This window comes from Pogoniulus pusillus, chromosome 12 (genome assembly GCF_015220805.1).
Source record: "Pogoniulus pusillus isolate bPogPus1 chromosome 12, bPogPus1.pri, whole genome shotgun sequence".
NCBI lineage: Eukaryota > Metazoa > Chordata > Aves > Piciformes > Lybiidae > Pogoniulus > Pogoniulus pusillus.
In genome coordinates, this window is record NC_087275.1 from 29,884,692 (window position 1) to 29,900,901 (window position 16,210).

The 16,210-nt window shown below is 47.4% G+C and overlaps 1 protein-coding gene across 2 annotated transcripts in view; it reads left to right on the forward strand.

Moving 5' to 3' along the window:
- PCYT1B (phosphate cytidylyltransferase 1B, choline) overlaps positions 1-16,210 on the forward strand; it is a 45,667-nt gene that overhangs the window by 5,733 nt on the left and 23,724 nt on the right. Inside the window, exon 1 of one of the 2 annotated variants that reach the window (XM_064151987.1) lies at positions 1,693-1,858. The exons of the other annotated variant lie outside the window; for it this stretch is intronic. Within the exon in view, the coding sequence (XP_064008057.1) occupies positions 1,742-1,858 (117 nt within the window). The 5' untranslated portion in view covers positions 1,693-1,741. Of the gene's footprint in view, positions 1-1,692; positions 1,859-16,210 lie in introns of those variants that run through there. 2 annotated transcript variants of the gene reach the window in all.

Below are 16,210 nucleotides of genomic sequence, written 5' to 3' on the forward strand. Positions count from 1 at the left end.
AATGGCCTTAAATGTTTGTGTCCTCTGATGAAGCCTGATTCTTAAAAATGCTCACAGTGCCCACTGAGCTGAGCACTGCTGGAATCCACTGTAACAGATCTATCAAAGTTAACAATAGCAAATGGAGTCTCTCCTGTGTCAAAATTATGGGCTTTATAGCATCTTGATCATATTCTCACACTACTTAAGAGTAAGGCCAGGTACTTGCAGCCGTGTAGAAGTTACAGCTGTGTGTGGTGTGGCAGCCTTAAAGCATGACTAAAGACATAGTTGTGACTCCTGGGCCATTTTCCTCCTAAGAGTCTGGGAGCTCTGTCACATACTTGGCTGTGACAGAAACATTTTGCTGCATTTAGACAGAGTTGCTACCCTTATGCCTTCAGTACCACAAGTTTGCAAAAGCATTGCCTAGAAACTTAACCCAAGTTGAAAGGAATATGTACTTCTGCCCCCTGAATTCTTTTGATGTCGCTAACTGAAAACTACATAACACATGACAGTGCCAGAGGAGGGCCATGAAGATCATCAGGGGTCTGGAGTCCCTCCTCTAAGAGGACATGCTGAGAGAATTTGAGTTATTCAAAGCTAGAGAACACACCAGGAACACCTTTCAGTGGCCTTCCAGCACTTAAAGATGGCCTATAAGAAAGATGGGGACAGTAGTGAGAGCACAAGTGATAACGATTCTAAACTGAGAGAGGGTAGACTTAGATGTAAGGAGTAAGTTCTTCGCTTTGAGGATGGTGAGACACTGGGACATGTTGGCCAGAGAAGTGGTGGATGCCTGCTCCCTGGCAGTGTTCAAGGCCGGGTTGAATGATGCTCTGCGCAACCTGATCTAGTGGAAGGTGTCCCTGGCCTGTCCTCTTTAAGGTCCCTTCCAATCCAAACCATGCCATGAGTCTATCGTATTTCACCCTTACTCCGGAAAGACGCTCCAAGCATCTTTACCCTCCCCAGCGAGGAGAGCGGCCGACTCCGGGAGCCGCTACCAATCTAGCGCGGCCGTTAGCTGAGGCGCAGAGGACAGGAGCTGTCCGTTCAGCACCGCGCCCGCCCGCGCCATCTCCTCCCCCGCCTCTCCTCGCTCCCGCGGTCAGTTTTGAACGAGTCAAACCTCACCCCGGGTCGCCGTGAGGAAGTTGCCGAGGCCAGTCAGGGCCTGCAGGCTCACGAAAAGTAGCGGTGAAGTGAAACGTCGCCTGCCTGGCTGCAGGGTCAGGGGCAGGTACGCCAAAAGATCTCTGATGCGTCTCTGCCTCCCAGACGCCCACACCGCTCCGGCACACCGCGGTGCGAGGCTCTAAGTCCCCTCGGAAGGGCACACCCTACCCCGGCGCGGCACGGGAGGACACAGTTCTGGGACAAGCCGAGTCGCTTCGAGGCGGCTGCCCCGCAGCGGAGGGCCGCAGGGCCGCGGGCCGGCCTGGCACCGCCGCGGGAACCGAGGCCGCCCGGGGCGCCGCCGGGGGCCGCGGTGGCGCGGCAGGGCAGCAGCCAACCAGAAAGCCGCATGCAAATGAGCGCGGCGTCCCCCGCGCGGAGGGGGCGGTGGCGCGGCGAGCGCCCGGTTGCCATGGAGACGCGCGGCGGCCGTGCCCCCGGGCGGCTCCTGGGGAGACCCCCCGCGAGGCGGGCACACGCGTGACGGCGGAGCCCCGCGCCGGGCGGGCGCAGGTGGCGGCAGCGGCGGCGGCGGCGGCAGAGGCACCGGCGGCGGGAGGCGAGGCTGCCGCCGGCCATGCCAGTGCTCGCACCCGATGCTGAGTCAGAAACAGGTATCCCGAAATCCCCCTCTGAGGCGCGGCGCTCGGAGGCCATGGAGGAGCTAGAGCACACCTGCCCCCAGCCTCGCCTGGTGAGTCAGGCCCAGCCCCGGGCGAGGGCTCGGCCTCATCTTGCTCCTCCCGCCTGAGCCTCCTCGAGCGCTGCGGGACAGCGGTTCAGGGGGCGTGGGTGGGACCCGAGTGCGTGGCGGTGCGGGGGAGCGGGGGGCGAGGGAGACAGCGGCCAGTGCCGTGTTCCGCTGGGCTCTTTGTGTAGCGCCGCGCCTCCGCTGGGACAGGGATGGAAAGAAGGAGCAAAGCCTGCGGTTGGGAGTGGGCTGTCCCCACGTCTTGGGGTCCCGGCCCCGTCCGTGCTCTCCTTGCCGTGCTTTGTCGTGCGGGTACTTCGGGGAGTACAGCGACAGCTAGGCAGAATTGCTCGTCTTTTCTTTGAAAGAACAACAACAACAAAACCTCAACCCTTCCCCCAGGCCCCCGACGGCTCAGGGTGCCTTCAGAAAATGTAGGGCTGTCGCGTTGGTGAAAAGCTCGAGTGGAAGAGCCGGAGTACAAAGCCGCGGCTTCAGCTCAGGTCACGGCAGCAGCCGTGTTACAAACACACAGCTGCATGGCTTTAATAATGAATGCAGGACAGCGGCGTACGCTCCACGCAGGCGACTGCAGGGAACGATGACCGGTCCCGGCCTCTCGCCGTGCCGCGGCTCTTGCTCACCGGCGCGTCCTGCCGAGGCCGGCAGCCGCTCCCACTTCAGTGACTCTCCCAGGACCTGGCGAGCGCTGCAGGCCGTCCCCGCCGCCAGGCTTGGTGCACCCGGCAGTGGTAAACCTCGCTTCTTTCAACTTCACTTGACTTCAGTGAAGAGTTTCCCGTTCGATTCGGGATGTACAGTGAGGGAGTTTTGGAGAGCTGCGGTTTCTAGGGCACCAGAGAGTGAAGGAGAGCCGGGAGAGCGATAGTAAAAATAAGCTCCTGTGATAGTAAAATAAGCTCCTGTGATAGTAAAAATAAACCATGATAGTAAAAATAAGCTCCGTTGATTGTGAAAACAAACTCCTTGGACGGTCTTTGGTTAAAGGTGAGGGAAGGATTCTGCAGATCGTGCAGGTGACTTTAAAAGGTTGCTGTACCACCAGAGCTAAGGTTGTGAGAGCTGTCTTGTTTTAATCCACTCACTTGAAATAGTTGGAAGGCTTCCTTGCTTCTTATTTAAACCTTTAATTATTCACATCGGGAATGAGGATTTGCTGTCCTCAACGTGGTATGCACCATTGGCAGGGCTGTACAAAAGTAATAGTAGCAATGCATATACACAGAGAAACGTGAAGAAGATAGCAAGGTGTGAAAGTGCAAGATAGCTGCAAGAGTTTAGATCATTTAACATCAGAATTTGGTCACAGTTCTAATTAAAACATGTTTAAACATCAATCTTCAGTAATTAAATTCAACACTATAGCTGAAACATTGTTCTAATACAACAAGAAATAGCAGCCATCATTGGAGCTGACCTAAATTAACGTTTTTCTGCATTAGAATTAGGCTCAGCTTTTAAAAAGATTGTTAATTTGGTTCATTTGGGAAGGCTTTTGGAGTTGTTTGAATAGAGAGACTTAGCTCACATGTTGTTATTGCAGTGTGTTCGTACAGGCTGTCTAAGATTTCTCTGTCAAAAGCTCAGCTATAACAACCCATTTGAATATATTGCTCCATGTAGTCTGACATTTTAAAAGATTTTAAAGCAAGAAGTGACAATATGATGCCAGTATTTACAGTATCATGCATTCCTATATAATTTCTGTGGAAATTAAGGTGACAGCTAGAGTACACGAATAAAACAGAATACATTATGATGTTGTAGATCTCCCTCAGTACCAATAATGGACAGTGGAGACACATGAATGAAGATCTATGGAAAGTATGCCCTTAGAAAGTGGTATTTTGTCAGTCAGTATTTAGTCAGCAGATCCACACTATCTTCAGGCCAAAAAAACCCAGAAATTGTCTGTTGAAATATAAAGCAATACACTGCACTTGTTAGGGCATAAGGAGTGATGCAAGCAAGAGTACTCAAGTTATGTCTTAAGTGAGAAAAATTAAGAGCTGCTGTCCTGAGGAATTAAAGTGACATCATCCTTGATGGATGAGCTAATAAAATGGGTATCAAGTTCCTACTGGATCTTTAAGTTCTTCAGTACATTCTCTGATCCCATTTATTTGAAAGCAGAATGTACAGCAGTAACCAAGTCACTTCGCTAAGATAAATGAAAGGGTGTCTCAGTTAACATTTCAATATTGGTTTATTATCCTATAGATCAGGATAGTCCCTTGGGATGATAGGAACAAGTTCTTTACTATGAGGGTGGTGGAACACTGGAACAGGTTGCCCTGTTTCAACATAGTTTGTTGAGGAAGATGATTCCAGAGAGTGTCATTTGTGAAAGCAGCAATGGCAAATTATCAAGACAGTAGTGCAGACAAAGCAAAACTGAACACACATTGAAACTTACTTGAGAACAATTTCCAAACATGGTGCTTGGTCTCACCTTTCTCTTGATTGAAGAACTTGTTCCTAAAATCCAATATATATCTCCTCTTCTCAAATATTTGAAGCCATTGCCCCTCATTCTATCACTACAGGCCTCTGGAAACAGCCTCTCTCCATCCTTATTGTAGGCCTCCTTCAGGTACTGGCAGGCTGCTATTTATTATGTGTCCCTGGAGCCTTCACTTCCACAGGCTGAACAACCCCAGCTCCCTCATCCCGTCATCGTAGCAGAGGTGCTCCAAACCCCTGATCATTTTCATGTCCTTTCTCTGGACTCACTCCATCAGGTCTGTGTCCTTCCTATATTGAGGGCTCCAGACCCAGTTGCAGGACTTCAGGTACAGGCCTCAGTGGGAACATCTAGGAAATTACTGTTGGGAGCTGGATACCAATATCTTATTTTCAAAACTAGCTGAAGTCCTTCGGGTTAGGCCAGTGAAGGGAATTCAGGGCAATGAAACACACACTTCCATCACAGTACCCACCCTGTAGTGCTTTGGCTCTAAAGTGAGAGTAAGCTTCAATCAGGCTCTTCAACACATCAGGAAAGTCAGGCACAACTTAACCGTAAAAAGCCAGATAAACAGAAAACAACCTGAATTAGGCAAGGTCAGCTACAGAGGAGGGGGAGTAGACAGAATTAGGCAAGGTCAGCTACAGAGGAGGAGTAGACAGGTAGGTGGTTGGTTTGGCTTGTGCGGGTGTTGATGGTTAGGGCACCAGAGAGGAATTAAGCAGCAGTTAGTAAAGTAAAATAAAGTGATTCTATCTTCAAGATGACATAAAGAAGCAGGAAAGTGCTTTTTACTGTGTCTGCTCTGTCCTTGGCAATGCAATTCCATGAATCCTGGGCTGTTCCCAAGAACATGACATCCATACTAACATCCAAGCAGCCAATCACATCCTGGGCTGCATCAAAAGATGCATTGCCAACAGATCCAGAGAGGCGATTCTGCCACTTTGCTCTGGTGGGTCCTCACCTGGAGTCCTGCATCTGGGTCTGGAGCCCTCAGTATAGGAAGGACACAGACCTGATGGAGTGAATCCAGAGAAAGGACATGAAAATGATCAGGGGTTTGGAGCACCTCTGCTACGATGACAGGATGAGGGAGCTGGGGTTGTTCAGCCTGTGGAAGTGAAGGCTCCAGGGACACATAATAAATAGCAGCCTGACAGTACCTGAAGGAGGCCTACAAAAAGGATGGAGAGGGGCTGTTTCCAGAGGCCTGTAGTGATAGAATGAGGGGCAATGGCTTCAAATATTTGAGAAGAGGAGATATATATTGGATTTTAGGAACAGGTTCTTTACTATGAGGGTGATGGAACACTTCAACAAGTTGCCCAGGGAGGTGGTTGAGGACCCTTCCCTGGAGATCAAGATGAGGCTCAACAGGGCTATAGGCAATATGATCTAGTTAAGGATGACCCTGCTGACAGCAGCGGGGGTTGGACTGGATGACCTTTGAGGTCCTTTCCAGCCTGGACCATTCTAAGATGTGGCCAGTTCCCATTTACCTGTGCAGGAAATGGCACCAGGGCCCTGTGTGGTAATGCCCAACTAGATTTTTTTCTGCTTATTATCGCTGTTGCAAGGACAGCTGAGCTGGAGAGTTAGGACCTATCCATATGGTAGATAAACCATGTTTTGCCAAGGCACTGTAAGCATCAAGGCCATTTAAGGTTCATGCTGACAATCCCAGTGCCAACTGCCAAGCATGGATTTATTTCCACTGTCTTTTGTTGAGATGCAGAGAGGCTACAGACCTTTCTAATTCAACAGGAATTAGGTATCAAATACCTTGGCACCACTAAACATACAATGCTCTGGAGAATGAGACTCAGGTACAGCTGAAGATCACAGCTCTCATGGCATTTTAGGTGTCAGCTGCTTGGGCCATTTTGGGTTTTTTTGTTGATTGTTTTAGAATTTATGAGGTCGTGTTGGTTTGGTTTCAGATTATTCAAGTACATTCAGAAAAGACTTTTATTGTATTGAAGAGTAGAGGAGAATCATAGAATGGTCTTGGTTGCAAGGAACCTAAGGATCATCCAGCATCAACCCCCTGCCATAGGCAGGGACACCTTTCACTAGAGCAGGTTGCTCAAGGCCTCATCCAACCTGGCCTTAAACACCTCCAGGGAGGAAGCAGCCACAACCTCCCTGGGCAACCTGTGCCAGTGTCTCACCACCCTCACTGGAAAGAACTTCCTCCTAACATCTAGTTTGAATCTCCCCTCTTCCAGTTTAAACCCATTCCCCCTTGTCCTGTCATTACAAGACCTTGTAAATAGTCCTTCCCCAGCCTTCCTGTAGGCCCTCTTCAGCTACTGGAAGGCCACTATAAGGTCTCCTCAAATCCTTCTCTTCTCCAGACTGAAGAGCCCCAACTCTTGTAGCCTGTCCTGATAGCAGAGGTGCTCCAGCCCTCTGATCATCTTCATGGCCCTCCTCTGGACTCACTTCAACAGTTGCATGTCCCTCTTGTGCTGGGGCTCCAGAACTGCACACAGTACTCCAGGTGGAGTCTGTTGAGAGCAAAGGGGGAGAATCACCTCCCTTGCCTTGCTGGCCACATTTCTCTTGATGCAGCCCAGGACACAGTTGTCTGGGCTGCATATGCACACTGTCAGCTCATGTTGAGCTTTTCATCAACCCAGACTCCCAGGTCCTTTTCCTCAGGGCTGCTCTCCAGCCATTCACCACCCAGCCTGGATTTGTGCCTGGGATTGCAAATCTTTAAGTACTTTTACTCACTGGAGCCCTGTAATGGTTTAAGAGGCTCTAGGCTCCTGTAGACAATTTCCTCATCGCTGCTGTTAAGCAATGAAATGTTAAGCACAAACTATGAAATACCTGCAAGAAAACCATGCATACCTTTCATTCCTGTATTTTCATCCCTGGCTGCCTTGCTCCCTTTGTATTTGCAAAAAGCCTTTTGAGAGGGTCTGATGTAACCTGTAGAATTATTGCAGATACTTTATTTCCATGAGTTTTCACAGACCTGCCTATTTATCTTTGCTGTGTCACTGCAAGGTACATGCAATTTTAATCATAAATTGAAGGAGGTTTATTGTGGATAAAAAGTGTCCCAGGCATCTGTTTCTCTCTCACGTGATGGTATGACTTAGGGGGTCTGCCATCTGCTTACTTCAGTGTGGAACTAGGAATAAATATATATGTAAATAGCTTTGCATTTAAGGAACCCCACATTGATTTTATTTGACCAAATATCTTTAAATATATTTTTTTTTGAGGTTTGCTCTGGACTAATTTTCATTTTCATAAATGTTGGCTACTGCATTAAAGCACAAACTCATAAAACCTCATGCCAAATGTGATTTGTGCCTGGAGACATGTCGAAATCTTTGCTGCACTTGAAAAAAAAAGGGGAAGAAAAAAGTAATTGCCTTAGCAAAAATCTGCTGTGGTTTTCCTTTACTACATCAAAGGACATGCAGCTGGTACATGTTCTGAAATGCCATAGTCTCTGCAAAAAACATGTTGCAATACAGATTACAGAACTCTTTGCTCTGGTCAGACCTCACCTGGAGTACTGTGTCCAGCTCTGGAGCTCTCAAAACAGGAATCATAGAATGTCAGGGGTTGGAAGGGAACTCGAAAGATCATCTGGTCCAGCCCCCCTGCCAGAGCAGGTTCTCCTAGAGCAGGTCACACTGGAACGCATCCAGATGGTTCTTGAATGTCTCCAGAGAGGGAGACTCCACGACCTCCTTGGGCAGCCTGTTCCAGTGCTCTGTCACCCTCACAGGGAAAAAAAGTCCTCCTCAGGTTCACATTGAACCTCCTCTGCCTCAGCTTCCACCCATTGCCCCTTGTCCTGGCATCGGGCATCACCAAGAAGCAGCTGGCTCCATCCTCCTGGCACTCACCGCTTACATATTTATGAACATGAATGAGGTCACCCCTTAGTCTCCTCCTCTCCAAGCTAACAAGCCCCAGCTCCCTCAGGCTCTCCTCATAAGGAAGATGTTTGACTTCTTTAATAATTTTTGTGGCTCTGTGCTGGACTCTCTCAAGATGAAGTGTGTTCAGAGGAGGGCCGAAAAGATGATCAGGGGGTTGGAGTATCTCTGCTATGAAGACAGGCTGAGGGAGATGGAGTTTTCCAGTTCAGCCTGGAGAAGAGAAGGCTCTGGGGAGACCTTAGAGTGGCCTTCCAGTATCTGAAGGGAGCCTGCAAGAAGGCTGCAGAGGGACTGGTCTACAAAGGCCTGGAGTGATAGGATGAGAGGCAACACTTTGAAATTAGAGAAGAGGAAATTTAGATTGGATGTCTGCAAGTTCTTTATCATGAAGGTGGTGGAACACTGCAACAGGTTGCTCAGGGAGATAGTTGAAGCCCCATCCCTGTTGATCCTCAAGTTCAGGATGGACAAGGCTCTGAGGAAGCTGATCTAGTGGAGGATGTCCCTGCTGACTGCAGAGGATTTGGACTAGCTGACCTTTGGAGGTCCCTTCCAACCCCTAGCATTCTGTGACTCTATGAAGAGGTATGGTGTAGTGTATAACCACACAGCCAGGATTGTGCACAGGCACTGAGCACACCCAGATCTGTCTCTCTCAATCTGTACCTACAGCTTTGTTTTCACGTAATCTGCTTTCCTTTCCTACACACACACAGATAGACAGCATAAGGTGAAAAGCTCTTGTGGAAGACACTGAGTCAGAGATCTGGTAGAGAAGCCCAGTGCACTCCCAGTGAGGGAAAAACAGTCCTCAGTTCACTTCTGCTGGCCAGCTGGGGAACTTCAGAGGCTGTGTGTGTCCTAAGCAGGAGGGAAAATGGGGGTCTTTTTGCTTCAGCACAGCTCTGTTTTGAGTAACAGTTTAAACAAAGTGCTGTCCTACATCTGATATGAAATGACTGATGGATATTAAGTACCTTTATGTAGAAGCACAAGCAGAGGTTGAATGCTGGGCCAAATTCACCCAAAACCTTAGCTATAACTCATCTGATTTCAGCAGATTAGCCCTTGCCTACCTCAAAGCTCAAAGGTCCTTTTGGCCATACATAAGATGTGTGTAGTAATGCACATTAAAAAATAATTAGTATTAGAAATCCAAAACACATGAGCTGTCTTTGTCTTCAGTTTCTGTGTTGATCAATGAAACAGAGTGGCATTAGAGCAGTGGTTACACATTTTGGTCTACTGACAATTGCCAACTCTCAGCACTATTACTTGCAGGCCAGCAAGCACCTGCCATAAACTTTGAATTGCAAATGCACTACAGCCTGTTTGGTTCTGCAGCCCTGCTGCAACATGCTCCTTTTGCAATGGTGCCTGTAGGCTGCTGCTTGCTAGCCAGGGCCCAGCTGAAGGAGCCCAATCCTTCTTTGTCTACCAGTGCCCCACTGAAGGAGCCCCATCCTTCTTTATCCTCCAGTGCCCCACTGAAGGAGCCCCATCCTTCTTTATCCTCCAGTGCCCCACTGAAGGAGCCCCATCCTTCTTTATCCTCCAGTGCCCCACTGAAGGAGCCCCATCCTTCTTTATCCTCCAGTGCCCTGTGAAGCAAGCCATTTAGTTCTTTATCCTGAGCCACTGCCTATCCCTTCTCAGTGCTGGGACATCTGACAGCTTCTCTAAGGCTCCAGCCAACAGGCCAGATGGACAACGAGGCTCACAGGCTGCTCACTGTTATAGCTGTACTTTGTTCTTTTAGCGAGTCCTACCTGGTTCACTTGCACACAGTGCTCCTTCCAGCTGAGCCAGGGAGTGGGCTCAGGTGGGTAAGCTGTCAAGGGTTGCATTTCTTATTCATCTGGTGTTCATGAAGCTTGAGGTGCTCCTCTGGCAGTTCTTTCACTTGAGCTCTGCTTGACTGGGGACCCATGCTACCTCTAGGTATAAAATAACATGTTCCAGTTCAGTCAGAAGTCATGGCTGTCACACAGGAATCTTGTCACCAAGTTCTTTAGCTTTTTGCAATTATTAGACTGGATTATGTAATAGTTGTTCTGGTTTCATAATCTATGAAACCTTACATATATAAATCATTGTGCTTCTTGGGAATGTAATGGAATCTGCTTTTCTGTTGTAACTTAAATTTGTAGTTGCATCTCATACTTAACCATTACTGACGAGACTAATGACAAGCAAAGTATAATTTGATTTAAGATAAAGCCCAGAAAAAGCAACTGAGAATAAGGCAATTTGTAATGCTTGCTAACAGATACTTAGTTATTTAATAAGTAGTTGTGCTTATTAGGCTAGTTTGCCCTACTTGCAGTTTACATCCACCTCCTTGAGTCAGCAGAACTGTAGGAGAACAGGATGGATTTTTTCTTTTGGTACATGTCAGGCTTGACAAGGCTCTGAGCAACCTGATCTAGTGGAGGATGTCCCTGCTGACTGCAGGGGATTTGCACTACATGACCTTTGGAGGTTCCTTCCAACCCAAGGGAGCACCTCTCCTATCAGGACAGGCTATGAGAGTTGGGGCTCTGCAGCCTGGAGAACAGAAGGCTTTGAGGAGACCTTGGAGTGGCCTTCCATTATCTGAAGGGGGCTACAAGAAGGCTGGGGAGGGACTATTTACGAGGTCTTGTAGTGACAGGACAAGGAGTAATGGGTTAAACTGGCAGAGGGGAGATTTAAACTAGATGTTAGGAAGAAGTTCTTTATAGTGATGGTGGTAAAACACTGGAAGAGATTGCCCAGGGAGGTTGTGGATGCTCCCTCCCTGGAGGTGTTTAAGGCCAGGTTGGATAAGGTCTTGAACAACCTGTTCTAGTGGGAGGTCTCCCTGCTTATGGCAGGGGGTTGGAACTGGATGATCTTTGAGGTCCCTTCCAACCTAAACCATTCTATAATTCTATTCTATGATTTATATTGGAGTTGTTTGTGAGAAGTTTACCTGGAGGCAACCACTGGTAACATTCAATTACAACTTCTTCCTCATAAATTTACCTGTTTGAGTCAAGGTTACTAAAAGTAATCCATGAGACAACAAAGTTTTAATTTTTCAGTGTGTTCACTCCCCAAACTTCTAAAAGAAGACTTTTAGTAGTCCTTAATGGGACCTTTCCACTTGCAAAAGGTATTCACACTCAAACTCAGTACTTTAAATTCCTTCTCAAAAGTTCTGATAGTGTTTTGTGGGTTGTTTTTTTCTCTAAATGTTCCTTAAAAGTGTTGTCAGTGTTTCCTGGTTTGTAATTATTGTTTGCCAACATCAGGAGGAGGCTCCCAAAATAATCTGTCCTCATATGAGTAGATTGTACCCACGTGATTTGTTCTAGAAATCAGCTGTCTGGTTTAAATGCTGCCTCTGAGATGAAAGGAGGTTACAGCATCAGATCTCCTATGCCTGCCAGCTTAGCTGCTTTAGAAGCACAACCCCAGCCTGCTTTACACCAGGTTCTGCCTGGGTAGTTGTACTGAGTCAAGGTCTAAACATTTCCTAGACCTCTGTTGATGGCAAAATCATAGAATGGTTTGGGTTGGAAGGGACCTTGGAAGGTCATCTACTCCAACTCCTCTGCAGACAGCAGGGACATCTCCCACTAGATCAGGTTGCTCAGAGCCTTGTTGAACCTGAAGATCTCCAGAAATGGGGCCTCAACCACCTCCTTGTTCTGTGTTCCACCAGCCTCATAGTAAAGAACTTGTTCCTAACATCTAAATCTCCCCTTCCCTAATTGCAAACCGTTGTCCCTTGTCCTATCACTGCAGGCCTTTGTATACAGTCCCTCTGCAGCCTTCTTGTAGGCCCCTTCAAGTACTGGAAAGCTACTTTTAGGTCTTGCAGAGCCTTCTGTTCTCCAGGCTGAACAACCCCAGCATCCTTCAGCCCATCCTCACAGGAGAAGTGTTCCAGACCCCCAATCATCTTCATGGCCCTGCTCTGGACCTGATCCATCAAGTCCATGTCCTTCCTGTGTTGAGGGCACAGTACTGGATGCTCATCTTAGATGAAAATACAACTCCCAGTCAGGAGGACAACATTTTTGTCCATGTCATGTGCTGGGACAGAGCCTAGCTGTGTGAATCGAAAAAGTAAACAATGACAGAACAGAGCAGCTCCTTCCATTAGCACATACTGCATGCAGTTACCCTGCAGGCAGAGCTGTGATGGCAGATGCACTGTGCCATAGATGGATTTACATTTGCCCATTGGAAAAGCAAATCATTTTTGTCTTCCTTGCTGCTGTTTAAAAATCCCAACCCAACAAGCAGACATACAAAACCCAAGCAAACAGTAACAGAAAATCATAGAATCAATCAGGGTTGGAAGGGACCACAAGGATCATCTAGTTCCAACCCCCTTGCCATGGGCAGGGACACCCTACCCTAGATCAGGCTGGCCAGGTTTCCTTCTACAGCCTATAAATGATTTTCTTTAGGGCCTATAAACAAAAGAGAGGGTGTAGAGGTGCTCATGCTTCTGACCTGTTATTTCAGTGGTAAGATTTGTGTTCCTCTACAAATCTCCAACCATTTTCCTTTTAATCCATTGGGAACATAAGCTATGGCTGTGTATCTGCTGACTGACAGCTGAGTTAAGGCTTCAGTAGCCTAAGAGACTATGGATCACAGAATTACAGAATTAACCAGGTTGACCTTTGAGACCATGAAGAATGGTAAAACACTGGAATAGGCTGCCCAGAGAAGTTGTGGAGTCTCCCTTTCTGGAGATATTCAAAACTTGCCTGGATGTGTTCCTGTCTGATCTGTCCTAGGTGATCCTGCCCTGGCAGAGGGGGCTGGACTGGATGATCTCTGGAGATCACTTCAAACCCCTAAACACTCTGATTCTATGATCAGGTGTCAGGTGCTTATGTCATTAAAGATAATCACAAAGCATGAGCACCATGGAAATAGTTTTCTGTTCCTATGTATTAAAGCTCTATAAACTGGAAGACTTACCAGTCTGAACACTGTATAAACCATCTTGCACTTAACAGAGATGTGTGACAAAAACAATCTATACAAGGAACAAAAATAGGAGGTAAAGATTTTTAGCCTGCAAAACATGACTGAGGGGGGAAAAAGAGAGAGACAAGGAATGGGTGACTGCACATTACAGACAGCATTCCAGTACAAGAATGTCAAGTAATAGAAGGAGGCAGCAGGTGCTGAGCAAGCAAAATGAGATAATTCCTCACTGAGCTCAGATAGGGTACAAAGCACTCTGCTACAGGATGATGCAGATCATGGAATCACAGACTGGGGGTGGGAGGGACCTCAAAAGCTCACCCAGTCCAACCCCCTTGCAGAGCAAGAGCACCTATACCAGATCACACAGGAACACATCCAGGCAGGTTTTGAATATCCAGAGAAGAAGACTCCACAGCCCCCCTGGGCAGCCTGTGCCAGTGCTCTGTCACCCTCACAGGGAAAAAAATTCTTCCTCATGTTTCCACGGAACATCCTATGCCTCAACTTCCACTCATTGCTCTTTCTCCTGTCATCAGGCATCACCAAGTAGAGCCTGGCTGTCTTCTTGGCACTCACCCTTCACATCTTCATCAACATGAATGAGGTCACTCCTCAGGCTCCTCTCAAAGCAGCAGAGCTGCAGCTCCCTCAGTCTCTCCTCATAAGAGAGATGTTCCATTCCCTTCAACATCTTTGTGGCTCTGCACTGGACTCTTTCAAGCAGTTCTATGTCCTTCTTGACCTGAGGGGTCCAGAATCAGCAACAGAACAGGGCAACCTCATTGCTGTCTACAACTATCTGAAGGGAGGCTGTAGCCAGGTGGGGTTGGGCTCTTTTTCCCAGCCAACCAGCAACAGAACAAGGGCACACAGCCTCAAGTTGTGCTGGAGGAGGTATAGGCTGGATGTTAGGAGGAAGTTCTTGCAAGAGAGAGTGATTGGCATTGGAATGGGCTGCCCAGGGAGGTGGTGGAGTCACCGTCCCTGGAGGTGTTCAGGCAGAGACTGGATGAGGCACTTAGTGCCATGGTCTGGTTGATTGGCTAGGACTGGGTGCTAGGTTGGAGTGGATGATCTTGAAGATCTCTTCCAACTTGGTTGATTCTATGATTCAGAACTGGACACAGTACTCCACAGGAAGGCATATCTCAGGAGCTTACATTTGTCTGGAATACAAGGCTATTTTGACCTGCTTAACTAAACTCAAAATGTAAAGGCTTAGAAAATCATTAAGGCAGAGATGAAGGAGGAAAACTCAGATAAAGACAGAAATACATAACACAGTCTTTAACCATCCAATTATTGGCTAAACTATGGCAAACTTCTAAAAGTACTTTAAAGGATTATAAAAAATGAAGAAGCTGCTATACAAATGATTTGCTCTCTTCTTCCAATTCCAGTTATTACTTACAAGAAACTAGAAAGAATGCAAGTAATTACTGAAAGAGGTTTGAAAAAATGATTGCTGGCTTTTAATAAGCTCTTGAAACATTTTATCTTAGGCTCTTACATACAAACTAATTGCTCTGAACTTATTTTATTCAGAAGATGTTTTTTATTAAGCTCAGCAGCACTTCTTCTAGATCAGATAAAACAAAATAGTACTGGATACTCCTTGGGAGGCTATTGCTGTATTTCACTTCATCAGTGGAATCCTGGGGTGCATTAAGAAGAGTGTGTCCAGCAGATGGGGAGAGGTTCTCCTCCCCCTCTACTCTGTCCTGGTGAGGCCTCACATGGAATACTGCATCCAGTTCTGGGCTCCCCAGTTCAAGAGGGACAGGGATCTGCTGGAGAGAGTCCAAAGGAGGGCTACAAGGATCCTAAAGAGACTGGAGCACTGCCTGATGAGGAGAGGCTGAGAGCCCTGGGGCTGGATAGTCTGGAGAGAAGGCTGAGAAAGGACCTGAGCAATGTGTGTAAATCTCAGAGAGCTGGGGGTCGGGAAGGAAGGGACAGGGACAGCCTCTGCTCACTTGTGCCCTGGGATAGCACAAAGGGCAAGGGATGGAAACTGCAGCACAGGAAATTTCACCTCAACATGAGGAAGAACTTCTTTACTGTAAGGGCCACAGAGCACTGGAATAGGCTGCCCAGAGAGGTTGTGGAGTTGTCTCCTCTGCAGACTTTCCAGACTCATCTGGATGTGTTCCTGTGCAACCTGCACTGGATTCTCTGGTCCTCCTCTAGCAGGTGGGGTTGGACCCAAAAATCTGCAGAGGCCCTTTCCAACCCCTGACATCCTGTGACTCTATGATTTGTCTGCACATGGCAGTTATGCATTTTTCTGTGTGGCTTTGGCAGAATATTGCTGACTTAATCTATTGCATTTAATGTGTTTTCATATCCAATGACCGATAGGTCACAGAGTAATGGGATTATTGACAGGTCTTGTTCTAATACCCTCAGCCATAAAGAGGGCTTTAATGATGAGTGTTTACAAAAGCTGGGGCATTGAGAAGCTAATAGAGGTTGTACTCCATTGAGCAGAGCCCAAAAGAAAAATCTTGGTCTTGCAAAGGAGCTTACATGGATGAAAAGCACCACTGTGTTTGCCTGGGGAGACAGAAAGGTATCTTCCTGCAAACCAGGCCTATTTTCTTCAAATAATCTCCAAGGAAACAGCCTCTGCCAAGCTAAAATGTGATTACCAGTTGCAGGCCTCCAACCATAGCCATTATTGTTTTAACATTTCTGCCTTCCTCTTTATCCCAGCAAGAAGCAGCCTGTATGGGCTACAGCGTAACTTGACCTTGCTTGGAGCTAAAAAACCAGGTTAGCATGCAGTGATTGCAAAGCCAGAAACAAAAAAATACAGTATTTAGAAAATAAAAGAAGCAGCTGGCATGGTATCATTATGTGTCATGTTCCACACAGTGTGCTGTGGGTGGCCCAACAGAACAGTTCCCAGCCACAAAACCCCAGACAGAAACTTGGACTTGCTGATAGGTTTGTTTTTTTTCCCATTATTAAACT